This window comes from Anolis carolinensis, chromosome 4, assembly GCF_035594765.1.
Source record: "Anolis carolinensis isolate JA03-04 chromosome 4, rAnoCar3.1.pri, whole genome shotgun sequence".
Lineage (NCBI taxonomy): Eukaryota > Metazoa > Chordata > Lepidosauria > Squamata > Dactyloidae > Anolis > Anolis carolinensis.
The window spans coordinates 96,148,738-96,168,813 of NC_085844.1; the positions used below are offsets into that span (position 1 = coordinate 96,148,738).

At 39.7% G+C, this 20,076-nt stretch overlaps 1 protein-coding gene across 1 annotated transcript in view; it reads left to right on the forward strand.

Annotated features, from left to right (window-relative positions):
- Positions 1 to 18,124, forward strand: part of lpcat1 (lysophosphatidylcholine acyltransferase 1) — a 73,469-nt gene extending 55,345 nt beyond the window's left edge. Inside the window, exons 14-15 of the mRNA XM_016992948.2 lie at positions 48 to 8,471; positions 14,152 to 18,124. Coding sequence (XP_016848437.1) covers positions 48 to 223 — 176 coding nt within the window. The 3' untranslated portion in view covers positions 224 to 8,471; positions 14,152 to 18,124. The remainder of the gene's footprint in view (positions 1 to 47; positions 8,472 to 14,151) is intronic.
- The last annotated feature ends 1,952 nt before the right edge of the window (positions 18,125 to 20,076 follow it).

Here is a 20,076-nt window from a genome sequence, read left to right on the forward strand (position 1 = left end):
CAGTCAAATGTGCTTAAAATAAGTATCTTTCTTTTGCCCGTTTCTAGATGACTTTCACAGGTTTACTGAAATGTATCCAGACTTTGCTGAGGAATATTTATATCCTGATCAAATGGAGACTGGAAGTTCTTTGGAAGCTCCTGCCCCCAATGGGCTCTGTACAGATTTCAGTCCAGAAACTGTGGAAGAGAGGAGAACCCGTCTACAGAAGAAACTGGATTAATTTTAACTATTTCCTTATCCTCTTCTGGTGAGAGGAGTATGTTTGTCTTGGGCCCTTCATAGTCACACAGTTGTATATGACCTGAAGGATGTGAGAGAAAGGTGCCTGTGCGTGAATGTATGTATGAGTGTGTGGGTGTGTAGATGATTTTACTGCATTAATGAGCATCTTCAGGCTTGCTGTTGGGAAGGTATTGTTTTTCCATCAGTATCTTGGAAAGTAAAGAATGTAAATGAACTTTAATTTCTGTACTTAAAAAGAAGATGCTTGCGTATTTATATTCCATTGTTTAGTTCCATGTACAAAGTGTCCTACAAAGTGTGCATGTGTAAAGAATACTGTAGCTCCTATGGTGTCAAGTGCACTTCGGTGATTAGTGTTATCCCTATTTAGGGAATTGTTTTAGGGGTCAAGTTTTGCTTTTCTTTTTCACATGGATGGCTCTGTTGACTGCTAGCGGTTGACAGCTATCCTCTGAGCAAGGCAAGTGTGGCTTGGACCCTTTCTTTTCATTTCATTTCATTCCTCAAGGAAGAAAAGTATGCAAAAAAAAGTTTCAACTAAGGAATTGTTTTTATTATTTTTTGGGTCTTTCAGTCTATGGTAACATCAATATGGATATGGGGAATTGTTTCCTGGGTTGTATGCAATCTGTGCTAAAGTTATTACAGTTCCGTAATTCAGATTCCATAGAATTTAATTTTTAAAATAAATAATATTAATCAGATTTCCAAATATTTCATGGGGCTGCTTTGTCAGTACATTAGCAAAGACAAAGAAGAATACAGGAAACACATGGATCTGATTCCTGGAAATTTAGATAACTTTTCTTCATCCCCTTATGCCAACCCAAAAAATATATCTTCAGGTTTAGAAACACATAATTAAAAAGTGAAAGTCAAATTCTCTGCATGTTGAATTCTGGATCAAATTGTGATTTCTGTAATAATGAATCTAATTACAGAATATACACAGCCCTAGTCATTTCCTTTTTTCTTTGGTTGATGTTCCATTTGGATTTACTAGACAAAGATAATTAAGGTATATATTTTTTAAAAGACAGCTTCAAAAGATATGACTTTTTGCACGTAACAAAGTAATTCATAATAGAAACAGAACAGGCATAAAATAAACATTTATTAACACCAGAAATCCAAAATATTCCTTAAAATTATCCAAAAAGGTTTAAAATTCCAGCTTTTTGAATTTTCAGAGAGATGTAATCCTGCTTTTCTATTTTTCCCTGCTTTTGTAATGGTGCTTTAGTAAGAGGTATGCCTGTTTTGCATATAACATTGAAGCAGAGTTAAGTTCTTCATGAACTAACTGACATAGTCTCTGGGCGTTTACATACCTTGCCTCCTTTCTCTCTCCAATTCCTACATGGCATTCTGAATTTCTCATTAAAGGTAGACCCATGGAGATGTAGATCATGAAGACCCACAGTACCGCTAAAGCATGGATTCCAGTTACCAAATCTTGTCAGTTCAGGAAATGTTGCAGCTGTACACTAAATGGAGTTGTACAAAAGGACTTCTTCCTACTTCTGTCAGCTGAATGTCCAGAGATAGCACATGGTTAAGAAGCATGACTGGAGTATAAAAACCTAATTGGTTTTTCAGGGAACCCCATTAAAGTAGATTGAATCTCATTCTCCTATTCAAACTTTCTACTAATCAGCAGCATATTTGTCTTGTTAGGATTTAATTTCAAATTATCAAATCCAGACACGTTACGCTACTAACTGCTTCTCTGCTGTTAGGTGACAAAGAGCAGTGCAGCTGAATCATAAGCATATTGATAGCACCTTGCTTCAGAGTATCAAATGATCTCTCCCAGCAGATTCATATAGATATTGAATTACATGAGGTACAGAATAAAATCATGCAGGAGGGACAACCCGTTTCTATAAAGAGACATTACTATTTAATTCCAGCATTACTTCTGTGCTGGTAGATTTTATCAGCCAGGAAAATTAAGGATCACACAAACATAACATAGCCTTCAACACTCCATTTGTGTTGTCCATATTTTAGAGATCTGCAAGCTTGAAAAGAATTCCATTTAATAGGACAAATACTTGACAGAGTTACTTCAATGTCAGTTGCCCCAAGTCTGGAATCCAAATCAAGTTGAACCTGATCAGTGTCATCCATGAAAAATCAAGCACACTGTTCAAATTTAGCTACCAAATGCTTTGGCACTTCCTCTCCAATTCTCTCTTGGATGAACCATCTTAGCATGCACAGTAGGAAAGCAGTAGTAGTTACGGTTAGATGCATTGGGCACTGTGGAAGTACAATTGAAATCCTTGCTTTCCACTTGTACCACATAATATATGCTAATGGCAGGCCTCTTCCAGTTGCTTGAAAGCAGCCTCCTCCCTTGGGGCAATTACACCCAGATACCTGTCCTGCCTCTAGGGCAGTGGTTCCTAAATTCTGGACTTCCAGGCGTTTTAGACCTCAGTTTCCCAAATCCCAAATCATGGACCAAGTTAACTGTGCCATTTGGGAGTTGACGTTCAAAGCATCTGAATCACTGCTCTAGGAGAACTAGCATAAAGACTGAAATAAATTTTATGGAGTTTTATTTTAAATTAAACAAAATATTCTAAAGTAAACTAAATGAAGTGTTTATTTACATGCCTGCTCTGTTAAAGAGACAAAAGTCCTATTTGCTGTGCATAAAGGGACCAGAAACTATTCCAAATCTGAAGGTTCATGCAAATAGTCCTGGTGAAGCTGGTAAAGTAGTGTATATCAAGATACGGACCAAAGAATCCAACACTACTTTTGTTATTTGAAAAGAGTTGTTATGATCACTTCAGTCCTTCTGCTGTTAGTGGGAACAGCTTTTGATTAATTCCAATTGTTTGTGGGATGATGACTATAATATAGAGTCCTACTTGAATTATGGTCACAGCATTTTTATACTTCCCTCTGTTGTTTAAATTAATGTTAATGTAGGATCTTTCATTGACTTTAAAAACCTTACAATATTACTATTTACATGCAGTAGCACGATGGCTGTTGGCTGCTATCAAGTTGAAACTTTTTGCTGTTGAAAAGTTGCTTAGACTCCAGTCTTGGTTTTGTGAGACATGTGGAGTAAGAATAACTCTGCAGTTTTCTTCATGGAATGCCTCTGGAATATTCCCTGACCCTTTGTGTTGAGCAGCAGGATTGGGTGTTCTGCTTGGATCTTTGGGAACATGAGTCAAGCACTCCATTTGATCAGGGATCCTAATAGAAACCATATGGGAAATTCGGCTTGCCTTTTAAGTGAATGCGAGTAGACTTCCCCATCAGATCTCCCTGTTGAATGAAGGCAAGGGTTGAAAGAGTGGGCAGATGCATTGGCAGAAGTGGGAAAAATAGCCCCACTGCCCAGCTCATCAGGCAGATATTCAGAGTTGTATAGAAACTATATATTATATGGCTATATATGTCTATACAGAATTCAAAATGTGTACCATATCCTTTATTTGGAAATTATATGGGTAGGATGGGAATTGGAAAGAGCAGATGAAGTCTATATTCAATAGACTGCCTATTGAGTAAACCCTAGAATGATGCTTATCCACCCTCCTACTCACATTGCCAAATCGAGTTATAGACTGAGCTTCATGACAGCATGGATAATCATTTGCAGAAATTAATCCTAGGATAATTTTATCTAAGACTTTATATGTGAGTTTGGTTTTTTTCTCCCTGTCAGTGAGCTGAATGAGCCACAGCAAAGTTTTGGTCCTTGAACTTGAAGGTTGAGATTGTATTCCCAAATTAATACGTTCTGACTTTAAAAACCTCAGAATTCCAACCACCTTTCATTATTTTTAATCATACATTCTAATAGGGAATGAATTCACTGATTGTTGAGCTAAACATAGCCAGAAAGATGCTATCTGCACACAAGAAACAAAACACATGTAGGGATGCTCCCATCCACCCACTGCTGATTTACAGTCTTGGAAAACAAAACAAAAAAGGGGAGAAGATGGGAATGGAGTATCATGGAACTGAATATGGATGGTACCTTGAACAAGAACATTCCATGCTGTAGATGCCACATGTATCTTATCTTAGAAGTCTGAAATAGTTGCTGGTGTAACGCTTTGGCAACACAGTTATGGCTAGTACCATTCTCTGGTATATATAAGTACCATATGATAGTAGAGCAAGTGGGAAAGCCTCTCAAGTTCAGCTGTGGAAGGAGGAGGGGGCTCCACTGTCACCATTGTCTAGTTCATTACATCAGCCTATCAGTGGTGAATGCATTCTCCATATCTAAAAATCCTTAATGTCTATGCCAGTCCCTATAAGAAGAATCCTTCATAAAGGAGCACAAAGAACTTTCTAAACATTTTATAGAGCCAAGAATAGCATTTATATTTAGAATAGGAAAACAGTGGTTAACGATGCAGGAGAGTCTCAAAAAGGAAACATATTTATTGACCTCTAACTGTACTGCTTCTCCATTTCATTAAATTCCTCAGAAGAGCAAAACAGTGATGACTAAGCCCAGGACTTATGACACATCACTTAACTCTTCTCTGAAAGCCTTTTCTCCAGAGGTCTAACTACATAAGAGTCACTCATAAGTCAGGACGATGTTCTCTTCCCCAAGCTGTGAAGTGTGAGAAAGCTTGCTTGTGGGACTGTTTCCAAGATTAGTTTCCCTGACTTTGTCAGATCATTTTCTTCCAACAATTTATCATTCATTTATCTTTCTGCACATCTCTTGATGCCTTCTTAAGCTTGTTTTCTAAAAGCCAGTGCCTAATCTTTTGAATTTGTTTTGTTTCAATATCATATAAATTTGATATTAAAATAGCTTCACCCTTAAATGCAAGCTGCCTAAGATTATGTTCTTTTTTATCAGAGTTATGTGTCTGTAGGTCAGCTTTGATTTTTGGCAACCCTATGAATGAAAGACCTCCAAAAGCCCTGGTCAGAAACAGTCCTGTTCAGGTTTTGAAATCTCTGGGCCCTGGCTTCCTGTTTTAAATGTTACCATTTCTAATGCAGTCTTCCGCTTTTCTTGCTGCCTTCTCCTTTTTATTTATTCATACATATTGACTTCGAAAGCCTATTTGAAAAGCTGACATCTGGCACGATGTGATTCAGATTGAACAAAACCCAGAAAACCATCATTTGAACTTTAATCGTGTGTTATTTGCATACAGCTATTCTGGTGATGACGCACAAGTAGATCCCACCCTGACACTTCATCTTTGGCATAGCCTCAAACTGTACTATTTTTGTCATTTGTAATTTCCTGGTTAGGCTGTATATACCAAGTCAGCGTATTGCTTTCCCATCTAATGAGGAACAAATTTATAGAGCTGGACATTTGTTTGGGACTTACCTTTTAGCTCAAATACAACCTCAGCAGACACAAACTTTTTAAGAAAATAAAATTGACTCCTCTTGAGGCAGTGAAAGAATAGTAAAAAAAGTGAATATTTAAAAACACATTTTTGTATATAGAACTATAATGAAATGAAAGCTCAAACATAATGGATAATTGTTCATTCTGATATATTCCTGAAATGGACACTATTATATTAGAATACACAAAATGTATTTCTTCATCTGTTAGCATTTCCCCCTCTTATTAAAGGTTAGCCCAGGTATAAAACTATTGTGATGATAAAAATGCTCAAAAGAATAACATAGGCCTGCAAAATTGAAGGTTATTAAAATATTTTTAAAATGCAAGCTGGGTATACAGGAATTTGTGTTCTAAATCCTAAAATAACAACAGATTTGTTCCATCATGTACAGCTTTTATTTTATAGTATGTGATGAGCCCCGGTGGCAAAGTGCGCTAAAGCACTGAGCTGGAGACCGAAAGGTCCCAGGTTCAATCCCCAGGAGCGGCGGGAGCGGCCGCTGTTAGCTCCAGCCAACCTAGCAGTTCGAAAACATGCCAATGTGAGTAGATCAATAGGTACTGCCCCGGGGGGAAGGTGACGGCACTCCATGCAGTCATGCTGGCCACATGACCTTGGAGGTGTCTACAGACAACGCCGGCTCTTCAGCTTAGAAATAGAGATGAACACCAACCCCCAGAGTCAGACATGACTGGACTTAACGTCGGGGGAAACCTTTACCTTACCTATGTGGTGAAGAGTTCTTTAGGTAGTAAAGAGTAAATGCTAAGAAAGGTTTTAGTCTATTAGACTTTTAAAACACTTTAATTCACTGATATGAAACACAAAATCTATTAACAACCATTAAAACAAACCACACTGGAACATCAACATGTAATCAAAATTGGGAAATAACTGAATATATAAGATTATCAAATTTGTGAAAGCACTGTGTGAGGAATGACATTTTGTATTTTTTAAAATATTTAGCACCCAAAAATACATTTAAAACTACTATATTGTGGGGAAAATTCATCAAAGGCTTGTGTTATTTGCCTGTATAACATAATGTAAGTAAATATAATCTTTGGATATATTTCGGCAAATAATTTCGGCATAGAGACCATTTCAGTTGTTAGAATTGTGCAGATTTTTCTTTAGGCATTGTTTGTTTGGGGCTGCGGTGGCACAGCAGGTTAAACCGCTAAGGTGTAGAACTTGCTGACCAGAAGGTTAGCGGTTCAAATCCGTGGAAATGGGTAAGCTCCCATTGTTAGCCCCAGCTTCTGCCAACCTAGCCGTTCAAAAACATGCAGCTGTGAATAGATCAATAGGTACTGCTTCGGCGGGAAGATAACGGTGCTCATGACCTAGCCACATGACCTAGGCGGCATCTACGGAGAACGCCGGCTCTTCAGCTTAGAAATGGAGATGAGCCCCACCCCCCTAGAGTCAGATTCGACTAGACTTAATGTCAAGGGGAAACCTTTACCTAACCTTTTATTATTTGTTTAATGGAGCCTGCTTTGTTTATTTTATTTGATGTGCTTTATTCCTTATTGCAGTTTATTTAGTTTACTTATCACTATCAGATGCAATACACACCACTAAGACAGACTAAAAATGCTTGGCAAAGATTAAAAATCTAGATCAGTGGTATCAAACTTGTGCCCCTCCATGTGTTTTGGATGTCAGCTCCCAGAATTCCTGGCCATTGGAGAAGCTGGCTAGGGCTTCTGGGAATTGGAAGCCCAAACATCTGGAGTGTCACAAGTTTGATCTGGAGCTTTAGGCTAGTTAATTAGGATCATGCTTCTGGGTAGGTTTGCATAACAATGTTCATTGTGTGTTAAGTGCAGCTGGTACATGAGGACCAATTAGTACACTAACAGTTGAAAGCTTTTAAGGTGCCAAAACATCTTGAAAGCAAAATCAGTGTATATTTTATGTCCAACTTTAATAATATGGTAGATCACTTATTGTAGTGGGTCTTCTTTATCACTGAATCTAATCCAGTGGAAGCCCATATTAGGTTATACATAACACATTTTCCTTTTTTTTCCTGGCCTCTACATTGCTATTTAGGAAAATTGACAAACTAGAAATTTTTCATTTTTGACACTTTTAGCGATGTTTTAACCCATCAAGAGAAGATGCAGGTAAGAAATAAAATTATTATTATTATTATTATTATTATTATTATTATTATTATTATTATATTAAAATATTCAGATAGAAGCTAAAATTTACATTATAATATGAGACATTTCATTGCATCTCCCATCTAAAAATGTCCAAAGATGAGAAATTGAAGTAACTTAAAACCTAACCTTTCCATAATAGTGATACATCCACTAGTATACCAAAAAATATTACTGTGTCCTCTTTCCACCTGAAATTGTCATAGTCCAAAATATGCTCCATCTATTTTTTCTCTTCTGATTATAACATTTAGAAGACCTGAACATTGCAAAGTCATAAAACACAATTACTTTGCCCTAAATTCAACTGGTAGTCTAAACTAGAATAGATTTAAACTAAATCCCTTATTGAATAGTGAGTCAGAACTTACACACTTCCCTTCGATTCTACTCAGTTGAGAGTAGCAATTGGATTAGGCCTTTCAGTCTCTTCTTCATTATATCTTTATACTTTGCTGGTTATATTATTGTACTATGGTATAAAATAACTTCATTTTTAGATCTGTCTTCCAGTTGCATATGTTCACCACTGCATAATTATATTTATTTCTGAGACTTGACTGTTTCTATTAACCATCTAATGATAACACAGGCTACTTTCCCAAGAGAAGAGAAGTTTTACACACATAGTTTGCCAATGTTGTCAACCTACAGAAATACAGATGACAAGGTGTCAGGCTCACTTCAAAGGACCAGTCTGAACGCAGATCAAAGATAGCTGCTCTCAAATCCAATCTTTATTGAAGAATACATGACTTTGGAAAAGTCGAGAATGACCTAATGTTTACATACATCTAATTTTATCACTTCTGATGCAACGTAATACCACACGCAAATATCATCATCAAATCCCACCCCCTGGATCACATTACTACCATTCCCACACACTACATCAATTATAATTGTTTATACTTTCAACCCTGAGTTCCCAGGCTCATTTTATCTTCTCCCGCCAGGTGCTTGCAGGATTGTTTATGTTATGAAGTCAGATTCAGGGCTTGGAAATTCAGCCCTGGGATCTGGCTCCATGACATGGCGCCCTCGTTTTCTTCGTCCTCCTCTTCGGTTCTTCTTTCATCATAGTTCTGAAACAAATCAAACAATAACTCTATGTGTCCATTTTGTCCAAAGTCCCCATATACTTTTTCAGTAAGCTGCGATGGAATACTGGGTGTATTTTCCCTAAACTTTTTGGCAATGCCAACTGGAAAGTTACTTCATTGATAACACCCTGTATTCTGAATGGTCCAATATATTTGGGGCTCAGTTTTCTTGAAGGTAGCCCCAATTTGATGTTTTGGGTACTTAACCACACTAGATCTCCTTTATCTAATTTATCGCCTTCCACCCTCTTTCTGTCTGCGAACGCTTTATACTTTTTGTGTGCTTCCTTTAAGGATGCAGTCACTTGACTCCAGCATTCTAGCATTTGCGTTTTCCATTTCCCTGCCTCTGTTTCCTCATTTTCTGTCCATCTTGGCAACTGGGGTAAAGGCTGTATTTCATACCCGTAAACTACTTCAAAGGGGGTTTTATTTGTTGCTGAATGTATAGTCGAATTAAAAGCTAGTTCCGCAAAAGCCAACCACCTAGACCAGTCATTTTGTCTCATGTTAGAGTACATTCGAAGGAACTGCCCAAGCGTCTGCTGAGTACGTTCTACCGCCCCGTTTGTCATGGGGTGAAAAGCAGAACTTAGACTCCTTTCTGCTCCTAGCATTTCCAAGAATTTTTCCCAAAATTTTGCTGTGAATTGTACTCCTCTGTCACTGACCACTCTACTGGGACATCCATGCAGTTTGTAAATATGATTTATGTACAGTTCAGCTAGTTTCTCGGCCGATGGTAGTTTCGTCAGCGCTATAAAGTGGGCCTGTTTAGAAAACAGGTCTAATACTGTCCAAATATAACGATGTCCTTTACTAACCGGCAGTTCCCCCACAAAGTCCATAGCTACACATTCCCAAGGTCTGGTAGGTTCCGCTACCGTTTGTAATAATCCCATAGGCTTCCCTCCTCTCGATTTATTTCTGGCACAATCATCACATTGAACAACATGATTCTTTATGTCCTTCCTCATTCCTGGCCACCAACAATGTTTTGCTATTGCCTTTGTTGTTTTTGTAATTCCTGTATGACCAGCGCTCTGGTTGTTGTGAAAACGATGCAAAATCTTAATCCTTAATATTGCTGGGATATACAGTTTCTTGTTTACAAACCAAAATCCCCCCTTCTGCTCCCCCTTTTCTGCGTTGGATGCGATCCATTGATCTCCTTCATAAGACTGTTTCAGTTCATTTCCCCAATTATCTTCCCCGCCGAGTTCAACAAAAGCCGTGTTCTCCTTTTGGGTTTGTGCGCTTGTCCTGACAGCTAAGCCCCATTGCTTGTCAGAGAATATTGTCCCCTCTTTTGCTGTGGTTGTGCCTTCGTGTTGAGGCATGCGTGAAAGAGCATCTGCCAAGACATTCTGCTTCCCTTGAAAAAACTTTAATTGGAAATCGAATCTGCTGAAGTATTGCGCCCATCTAATTTGTTTGGGAGATAATTTTCTAGGAGATTTTAAATACTGGAGGTTCTTATGGTCAGACCAAATTTCAAATGGGATTCCGCTTCCTTCGAGGAAGTGTCGCCAGCATTCTAAGGCTTTTAATATGGCTAATGCCTCTTTTTCCCATATTGGCCAACTTTTTTCAGTTTCGCTGAACTTCCGGGACAAATATCCACAGGGTTTTAAGTTCCCATTTTGATCTTTTTGCAATAGTACTGCCCCGTACGCACAGTCTGAGGCATCGCAATGGATTATGAAAGGGCTCCTGATATCGGGGTGTTTTAGGATGGGTCCTTCTGTGAAGCATTCTTTTAGGGTTTCGAATGCCTTTTGGCATTCTGGCGTCCAACTCAGTTTGGCGCCAGGAGCTTTCACTTTTGCTGTCTCCCCTTTCCCTTTTGTTTTTAAAAGTTCAGTAAGGGGTGCGGTTATTTGCGCGAAGCCTTTTATGAAGGGTCTGTAAAAATTTGCAAACCCCAGAAATGATTGCAATTGCCTCCTTGTTTGAGGCACTCCCCATTCTTTCACATCTGATACTTTAGCTGGATCCATAGCTAACCCTTCTGGAGATATCCGATACCCCAGAAAGTCAATTTGAGTTTTATTAAATTCACATTTGGACAGTTTTGCGTACAGCTTTGCTTCCCTTAGTCTCTGCAAAACTTCCCGGACCAATTTTACGTGCTTTTCCTTATCTTCATTCACAATCAAGATATCATCAAGGAATATGAATACCCCTCTGTACAACAATGGGTGTAGTATTTCATTTATAAGCTGCATAAAGCAACCGCCTCCATTTTTTAAACCGAAAGGCAAAATTTTATATTCAAAATGGCCGAATGCGCAGGAAAATGCAGTTTTCCAAGTATCCTCCGGTTTGATTCTTAATTTATGATACGCTTCAATTAAATCCAGTTTAGTAAATATGCTCCCTTTCTTCAATACGGTAATTAAATCCTTTACTAAGGGCATAGGGTATTTATTGTCCTTAGTAATTGCGTTTAAATTTCGATAATCAATGCATAATCGTAGGGAGTTGTCTTTCTTTCTCCTAAATAACACTGGGGCCCCGAGAGGAGAGTTGGATGGCTTAATGAAGCCTCGCGCCAGGTTTTTATCAATATATTTCCTCAATTCCTCCTTCTCCTGCACAGACATGGGATACACTTTTGGTTTTGGTAAGTTTGCTCCTGGGGTTATTTCAATTTCTACTTCTATATTCCTTTTGGGAGGCAATTTACTGGCCTCTTTCTGATTGAAAACATCCACAAAGTCTCTGTATTCAGGTGGCAATAGCTGTGGGTCTATTTCACCTGCTTCATCTTCCTCGTCCTCCTCTTCTGCAATTTTGCTTATCTCCCATTGCGTCTGCTGTTCTTTGAATGCTAGGCTCTTTCCTCTCCAATCTACTTCAGGATTTGCCTGTTCGAGCCATGGTATCCCTAATATTACGTGGTATGTGGCAATAGGGGCTATCACAAAGGATATTCTTCCTTCCCATTTGCCTATTTTACATGGGACCCCCCGTATTTCCTTTGTAGATACTTCCCCAGCAGCGACTGATCCATCTAGCTGCGAAAATGCAATTGGGGAGTCAAGCGCCATCTGCTGGCATTTCAGCGCTCCTGCTAATTCCGGAGTTATAATATTTCTAGAACAACCACAATCCACAAATGCCTTGCAGGTGGCCCGATTCTCTAGCCCCGAGAGGCAGATTGGCACTACTATCATGCGTTTGTCCCGACTCACCAGTTTTCCTGAAGATTCTGGGGCCTGCACCTCCTCTTCCGCGCGCCTCCCGGTTGCTGGCTTGGGCTTTGGGGGTTTTGGCGGCTCCCCCTTCCGGGCCCAGCATTCCGCTGCCCGATGGCCCGTCTTCCCACATACAAAGCATCCCGGTTTAGGTTTGTTGTCGTCTCCTCTGGAGGGAATCCCCGGCCTCCCTCCGGGTCTTTCCTGCTTCCTCGTTTCTCCTCGACCTCTCGCCACTGGTCTTTGCTGGCCGCTGCTGCTCCTGAAGCGCTTTACTTGGGCCAGGGTGGATTCGACGCGCCCCGCTAGTTGAATCCATCCCTGGAGCGTTTCGGGGTCATCTCTGTGCGCTGCCCAGCTGAAAATCTCGGGGCGTAGTCCCTCTTTAAATAACTCCACTTTGGTCACTTCAGACCACTCTGGTACCCTTTCCGCGAGGTGGAGGAATTCCTCTGCGTACTCGGGCACTGTTTTGTCCCTCTGCTTTATTCCTTTCAGCTGGTCTCGAGCCCTCAATTGCTCTAGCCGGTCTCTGAACCGGTTTTCCAGTGCGGCGAGGAAGCGGGGCACTGACCTCAGGCATGGGTCGCGTCTGGCATGTAGTTGCACATACCAGCTGGCTGCTCCTCGCTTTAGTGTGTTGCCGATGGCTCGAACCCTGCTTGCTTCGGAGGGGAATGTGTGTGCATTGTCTTCCATGTATCCTCTGATGCTAATTAGAAAAAAGTTCAGTTCATCTGATTCCCCTCCGTATTCTAGTTTGAGATCTTCCCTTCTTGGCATCCATTCTGCGGCCCGTTGATGCTGTCTGGGAGGCATGGGGAAGGGTTGCATCAGGTTTCCTCGGGCGGCCCCTTGGAACACGCCGCGCCCCACTCCGGTGGTCATTCTGCGCGGCTCCCGAAAGTCTGCCGCCGCTGTCGGCCCTTCCGCCCATCCGCATACTGGCCTCGCTGTAGCCCCCTCATCTCGCCTTTCCTCGTCGTACGGCACATCCTCCTCCTCTTCCTGGATCCCCCGCTCCTCTCCGCCTTCGTCTGCAAATCCACTGGACCCGATCCCTGGCCCCAGTGGCCTTTCCACCCCGACGCCCATTCGGGGGGTTGGGAGCTCTGTTGGAGATGGCGGCCTCAGAGTTCCCAGAGCTCGCTGGCGCTCCACTTCGCGCGCCATTCTGTCTCGGAACTCCAGCTCCTGCCAGTATTCCTCATCTCCCTCGTCCCTTGCCGCCACGGGACTCTGCGTTGACGCTCGCTGGCCCCTCTGGCTCCAATCTCCTTCTTTACTTGGCTCTCTCTCGGCGCCATATCGGATGGGCTCCTTTTGGAGATTCTCTTCCAATAGTGGCACCAACCTCCCCACGGTTTCCGACAGCCTGGATAAATTAGTTTCCAGGATGGATAACCGCAGGGCCACGGTCTCCGGCATACTTCCTCCAGATCCCCAACTGGTTTCTGCAGCCGCAGAGACGCCTCTTCCTCCCCTGGGAATCCTCTGGGTCACGCCGTTCGGCCTGGGGTACCCCGTAGAGGAAGCTATGGCTTGCAGCGTCTCTTCTCTCTTCGGCCGGGCCCCTTGCAAAGGCCTCCCTGCCCCATTTGGGCTTTGATCTCCTTCTTCACTCATTATCACTTCACTGCGAATTCCGCAGGAGGGTGAGAACTGGATTCTCGACTTAAATGTCAGGCTCACTTCAAAGGACCAGTCTGAACGCAGATCAAAGATAGCTGCTCTCAAATCCAATCTTTATTGAAGAATACATGACTTTGGAAAAGTCGAGAATGACCTAATGTTTACATACATCTAATTTTATCACTTCTGATGCAACGTAATACCACACGCAAATATCATCATCAAATCCCACCCCCTGGATCACATTACTACCATTCCCACACACTACATCAATTATAATTGTTTATACTTTCAACCCTGAGTTCCCAGGCTCATTTTATCTTCTCCCGCCAGGTGCTTGCAGGATTGTTTATGTTATGAAGTCAGATTCAGGGCTTGGAAATTCAGCCCTGGGATCTGGCTCCATGACAACAAGGTGGTATTATAGAGAGCTGTTACCCCTTAAGCTTGATCCTCAGTTTGTCTAGAAAGTGACAAATGACCTTAAACAGTAATCTCAGGCGTCTGATTGCTGTCCTCCGGGTCTGATCTATTCAATGGAAATGCCCAATTTAGTCCATGGAAGTTCTCACCCCCCACTCCCAAAGAGGGATCCTTGAAGTCACTAATGGAAGTTAACAGTGGAAGCTTAGCCCACACATGATCCCACTCTGAATGACAAGTGCTGAGCACCAAGCTCAGTGTTTGTAGCAGATGGCTGAGTACACAACCTCTCCAAAGGAAGAGGAAAGGCAACTGTAAATTTAGCCATCTCCTTAAACCATCTGAATGTATTTCCCTCCTCTTCCTTCCGTCCTAGTAGATATTATTAGGACAGATATTGCTATAAATGAAACTGCATTTTACTTTACACCACAAAGTATCAATTAGATTTTTTTTAAAATTCTAATGTTGCTTCCCTACTCAAGCCTCTTACTAAGAACCTTAGCAAAATCAGTTGAGGTAAACAAAGGGCATGAAGATTATCTTGCAAAATAGAAGGATTAAATCTCCTTCACTGCTCTTGCCTTTTTGAAGCCTCTTTTAGAGGCTTGCTACTTAAGGCTGTTGGCATCCGGATAAAGATGCCAAGGTGGCAGTCCATGACAAAGTGTAATATTGCAGGATATATCATTGTCTATTGGTTAAAATCCAAAAGCTATGTAGGATTTCCTTCAGAACATAGATTTGACTCAGATTCTCTGACTTTAGAACTCCTTGCTTTCTTGGTATTGCCTCAGAGATTTCTCTGATTGTGGTTTCTCATCCTTGTTATACACTTTGCAATGAATGCAGCATCGGCAAAGTCTGTAAGCTGTAAGTGTTTCAGCTTTTCTTAACCATAAAAAGAAGCAAGCAGTGATCAATTATTTGCAGGCTTTTCTTTTGAATGTGAGAATCTTGGTAGAGAGGAAACATTCTACCCCTAAAAATTCAAAGGGAAAATTATACTTAAGAAAAGAGTTCACTGTCTATTCAAGAGACCTTTTTTTACAGCTTTCCTATTTATACTACTACTTGTCTAAATGGTAGGGATACAGAGCTCTTCATACTTATCTTATGGGTTTCTACCTTTTGGTGCGCAAATGAGCATTATGCCTGCCTTTACTGTGTGAACAGGAACCTATCAACAAAACGCAAACTGAAATCAAAATTGTTTTAAGTCCCACAGATCAAAACCACATCAAAATGGAACAACATGAAGAACTCACTACTCCAGATCAGACTTTGGAATGCACTCACAAACTATTTCATTCCTGACTTAATTTATCACACAATAAAAACTCTCTGAAGTCTGTTAGTTTGGGTTCATTTAAATTTTATCAAGAAGGAAGATTTTTAGGTAGGTATGGAGTATTCTTTCATACACAGTCCTGCCTTACCATCATCCCACTCTATCCCTCTAAACTGCAGGAAGTGGAGAGGCTTTTAGCAATGGGCTTTCTGCATGGTCAGAAGTTATTAATATTTTATAACTTTCCATTGTATTCCTTTGCATATTTTTATAACTAAGAGAGAGGTCTCTAGTCACCTGGCTTTACATTTTTTTTAGAGCTTGGCACTGAACTTCAGCAGTGGATGACTTAATTGTCTTGACTTCAGAATTTTGTAGCAAAAACTCAAGACTATGGTCCAGGGCTTTGATAGCATGAACTCTAAAGCAGACAAGGGAACCATAATTTTAAAGACACTTTCTCATATGTAGCTTTTATTCCAGGTTTGGCAACTACCTCTTCTTCTGTAGATATGTGTATTTTCAGTTTTACTGTTGCAGAAAACAAGGAAATAAATACCTCTATTGCAATTTTTTTTAAAAACAAACAAACCAGGACTGATACAATGATTCACCTGCAAACACATCTTGGTTAAGGGAATTAAATCATTTTTTAAAGAAATGACATTGGGTGAGTGGATGGAGCTTCTGTACAACATAAAATGAATTGACAAAATATGGGTGTGTTAGAAATAGCTCTTTGAAGACAAAATATTTTTCAGTACTTCAAACATAGAAATGAGAGCAACATTGAAGTTATATTGATGATGACAAACAGCTAGAAACAGAAAATACCTAATATTAGAAATTATTTCACAACCTATAATGGTAGAAAAGAACTGAAATGTATGTTTGACCATGCATCAAACATTTAAAAGTCCTGCATTTCAGACAATGAAGGGACAAAACCTTCAAAGCATGTATTGTCCACATATCTTGTCTCAAACTCTGAAAATCAGTCTAGATTCCTCCTGGAGATGAAGTATATAACAAGCCAGTATAGGTTTCTTTAATTTAAAAAAAGAAAGGGATTTTAAAAAAATATATTATTTTGAATGGATTCAGATAGTTGTGGTTAATAAAACTGAGTTCTGTTTACATTAACCCAAGCCACCTTGGGTCCCATGTCAGGAAAAAGACGGGATATAAATAAAGGTTGTACCTTATTTCTGTGGTTACTTGTAAGTGATTAAGGCGGTTGAAGTAATGGTGGTTATGTGTGAGAACTTTATTATGAAGCTAGCTCCCCTAAACCATTTCAGAAATGTAAAACTTAAGGACCAATGCTGGACAACTATAACAGTGAACCTATACATTTACTAGCTTTGTATGAAGTACTTTATAACTTCCAAGTTACAGCAATTGATTAAAACTATCTCCGAGATCACTGTAGTGGCACCATTTTTATATCTTTTTTCTAATTCCATAGGCATTGATAACAAGTATTTGTTTTGAGGAAAGCATTACAAAATTGAATCACTAATTGAGATTTTTTTTTTAAAAAAAACCTTCTACAATTGTTGCATGTTTCAGTTCAAACTGGGGCGACTTGTTTATACATTTTGTCTAGCATTACTACATTTCTAAACTTTTTTAAAAAAAAAGTAAGTAGTTTTCAAGACCACTTTGCTACTTCTGTACCCAATGTAGATCACTGCCTAACAACAACATAACAGCAACTATCTTATACATGCTCACCTAGGAGTATTTGCCATTAAACTCAATGAGACTTACTTCTGAGCTGAGATGTACAGGATTGTATGGTAGATCTTTAACTGGACCAATAATAACCATTGCTGAGTTGAAAATATATATTTCCAGACTGCAGTACTTGATGAGGGAATCAATGAGTTAGACTTCAGCAACAGTTACAGCAATGTTATACATTCCATGGCAATCAATGCTACTGAATTAAGCCTCTTAACAAAGAGAAAAACAGTCTACTTCTGGGGACAGTTTTTTAATGCTGTATCTTTGCGTTGTAGGACACATGATTATATTGTACTGATTAAGCTAAAAAATGTGAAATCCATATTATTTATGATGCAAATGTACTTTTGCCACTTGATTTCTGTTGTGTACATGTACATGTTTGTTCATTATAAACGTAGTACATTCTACATAAGAACGTCCATGAGCTAGATGGATTTGAAGCAAAACGCCCAACTTTCTTCTGCTGACAAACCAATGCTTGGATGAGGACAGGATACCATCTGTTCTGTTTATCCCACCTCTTAAGCTATGATATCATGTTAGCACTGTGAACCAGTCCAACAGTGCAAGTCTAGTCATGTTTCAGTGCTGAAATGTTTCATTTTGTCGTCTTGACTTTGAAGTAGTCTTTCAAATAATGTTGTTACTATTATTTTGTACATTGTCACAAGTTTATACAGTCTGACCTGATACCAGTACTATACTATTCACTAATTTCCTAAAGGAAATACCTCACTTTGAGCAATCTCTTTTTGTAACTGTCACATGATTGGGATTCTGTGTCTTTGTTACTGACTGTAAAGTGCTATAAAACTGAACCGAGCCAAGGAACAAAATAATACTGGCTTTTATGGTTTACTGTTATGAGACATGCTGATTTCCTTAAAATAAATCTGGTGTGTGTTTGTAGAAAATGATCAAAGTGTTTCCTGTCATTTATGCACTAGAGAATTGCCACTCATTTTTAACACTTGGCTATTATCTTTTTCAACTCCGTAAATTTCTATAAATGTGGAAAGAACTTAAAATAAGGAAGGAGCTGCTAAAACATTAGCTTTTATTTTGTTTTTTCAGGGTTGCAATATAATCCTTTGAATAAAGAACCATAACATGGATAGGCAGATTGTAATTTCTGGAGACTATGGTGGGTCTTTTTTTGTTCCACAGAAGGGAAATCATGAAGAGCGTATATTTATGACTTTATGATCAAGACTGACACAATCTACTCACTGTTGCTACTGGAAAATCATTGTTCTGGACAAGGAAAAGTTCTCCTAGACATTATTTCTCTAGCTCAGTCTGAGGAAGGTCTCCGACTTTAGGAGGTCCAAAGGATGTTTCATTGGACTTGAGGAAGATTATTCTCTAGGATTCTATGCCAGTGAAGAAAAGGTTAATTCTCCCTGCACATCTGTTACACTCCTTGTTCTAGGATGGCTGGTTATAAGCAGTCTCTGCAGATGATATGACCTGTAAAGGGACATTTCTACACTAGTCCAATTTATTGTCATATATCTAGACTTACAAAATAAGTACCTAAATTGACTTCTCTCAGAGTAAAAAACTGCCACCCACTAGATCAGGCATGGACAAACTTCGGCCCTCCAGGTGTTTTGGACTTCAGTTCCTACTGGCTGTTGGGAATTGTGGGAGTTGAAGTCCAAAACACCTGGAGGGCCAAAGTTTGCTGATGCCTGCACTAGATGTTTTTGGATGGTCTCTCCTCAGCACTGCAGTGCAACTAGTGGTACATTCCAGGTCCATCTAGAGCACTGCTTCTTAAACTGTGGATCCCTGGCCTAACTGGGGGCCCCTTAGCTCAATGATGAGGGACCCCCAAAAATGGCAACAGCAAAAGGTTTCTGAACTCCATCTAGTGATTGTTTTAGACATTTACATAAATCTGCTATGCAGTCTTTATAGTGAACTCTGCAGAAGATGCTTCAGCTGAACGCCACAAAAAGGAAAATCAGACAGTTTAGCAAGCCTTTCAAATGCTGGTTTGTTATCATTACTGTTTGGTTTTATAACTGTTATATATATATATACACACACACACATACATACATACCTGCGGTCATGTCAAAATTACTTAAGCGGAGAGGGGATCACGATTGGAAAAAGTTTAAGAAGCCCTGATCTAGAAAACTGTTAATCATCCCAACTTAAAAGCCCGATTACTTCTGCACCAGCCAGTTTAAAAACCACAGAAAGGTTTTGTACAACTCAGATTAACTAGTTTGCTTTTAGCTCTTCCACTGAAATCCATGGGTGTCTGCAGTTTGCTTTAAGCTCTTCCAATGAAACAAATTGCATTTAATTGTAAAGTATGCATAAAATAACATGGTCTTGTTGGTGGAGGATTTATATCTACCTGTTCAACAAGAACCATATAAAGGTTTTCAGAAATTGCACATATATCCTGGATTCAGGTCCCTACTTGCATTGTTCAGCTAAATTATGTCATAACCCAAAAACTACCGTTAGCATGAAGTGAATTTGCTCATTTTTCCTTTCTTCAGCTCAGGGATGTATCTTGCAGAAGAAGGAGAAGAGCATATCCTGTCTATGATTCCTTAGATGAAATACGTATGTTTAATTTAATAGCAGTCTTCTCAAGACAGGTGGCTTCATTCATGTCAACAAGACACTGTTTCTAGAAGAAAAGGGCCCTGGATATGCTAGTTTTTAAAATGTTCTATTAAAATAATCATGGGTAACTTTACAAATGGCCAAAAGTTTTAATGTACAATACAACTGCCATATCTGCAAGGGATATGTTCTTGGATATTGTGTGGGTATGTGAAACCAGGTAATAGTGAACCCTACTGAAATGAAGAGCTTCTGGCCAAAGAAAAGCAAAGAGTCACACTG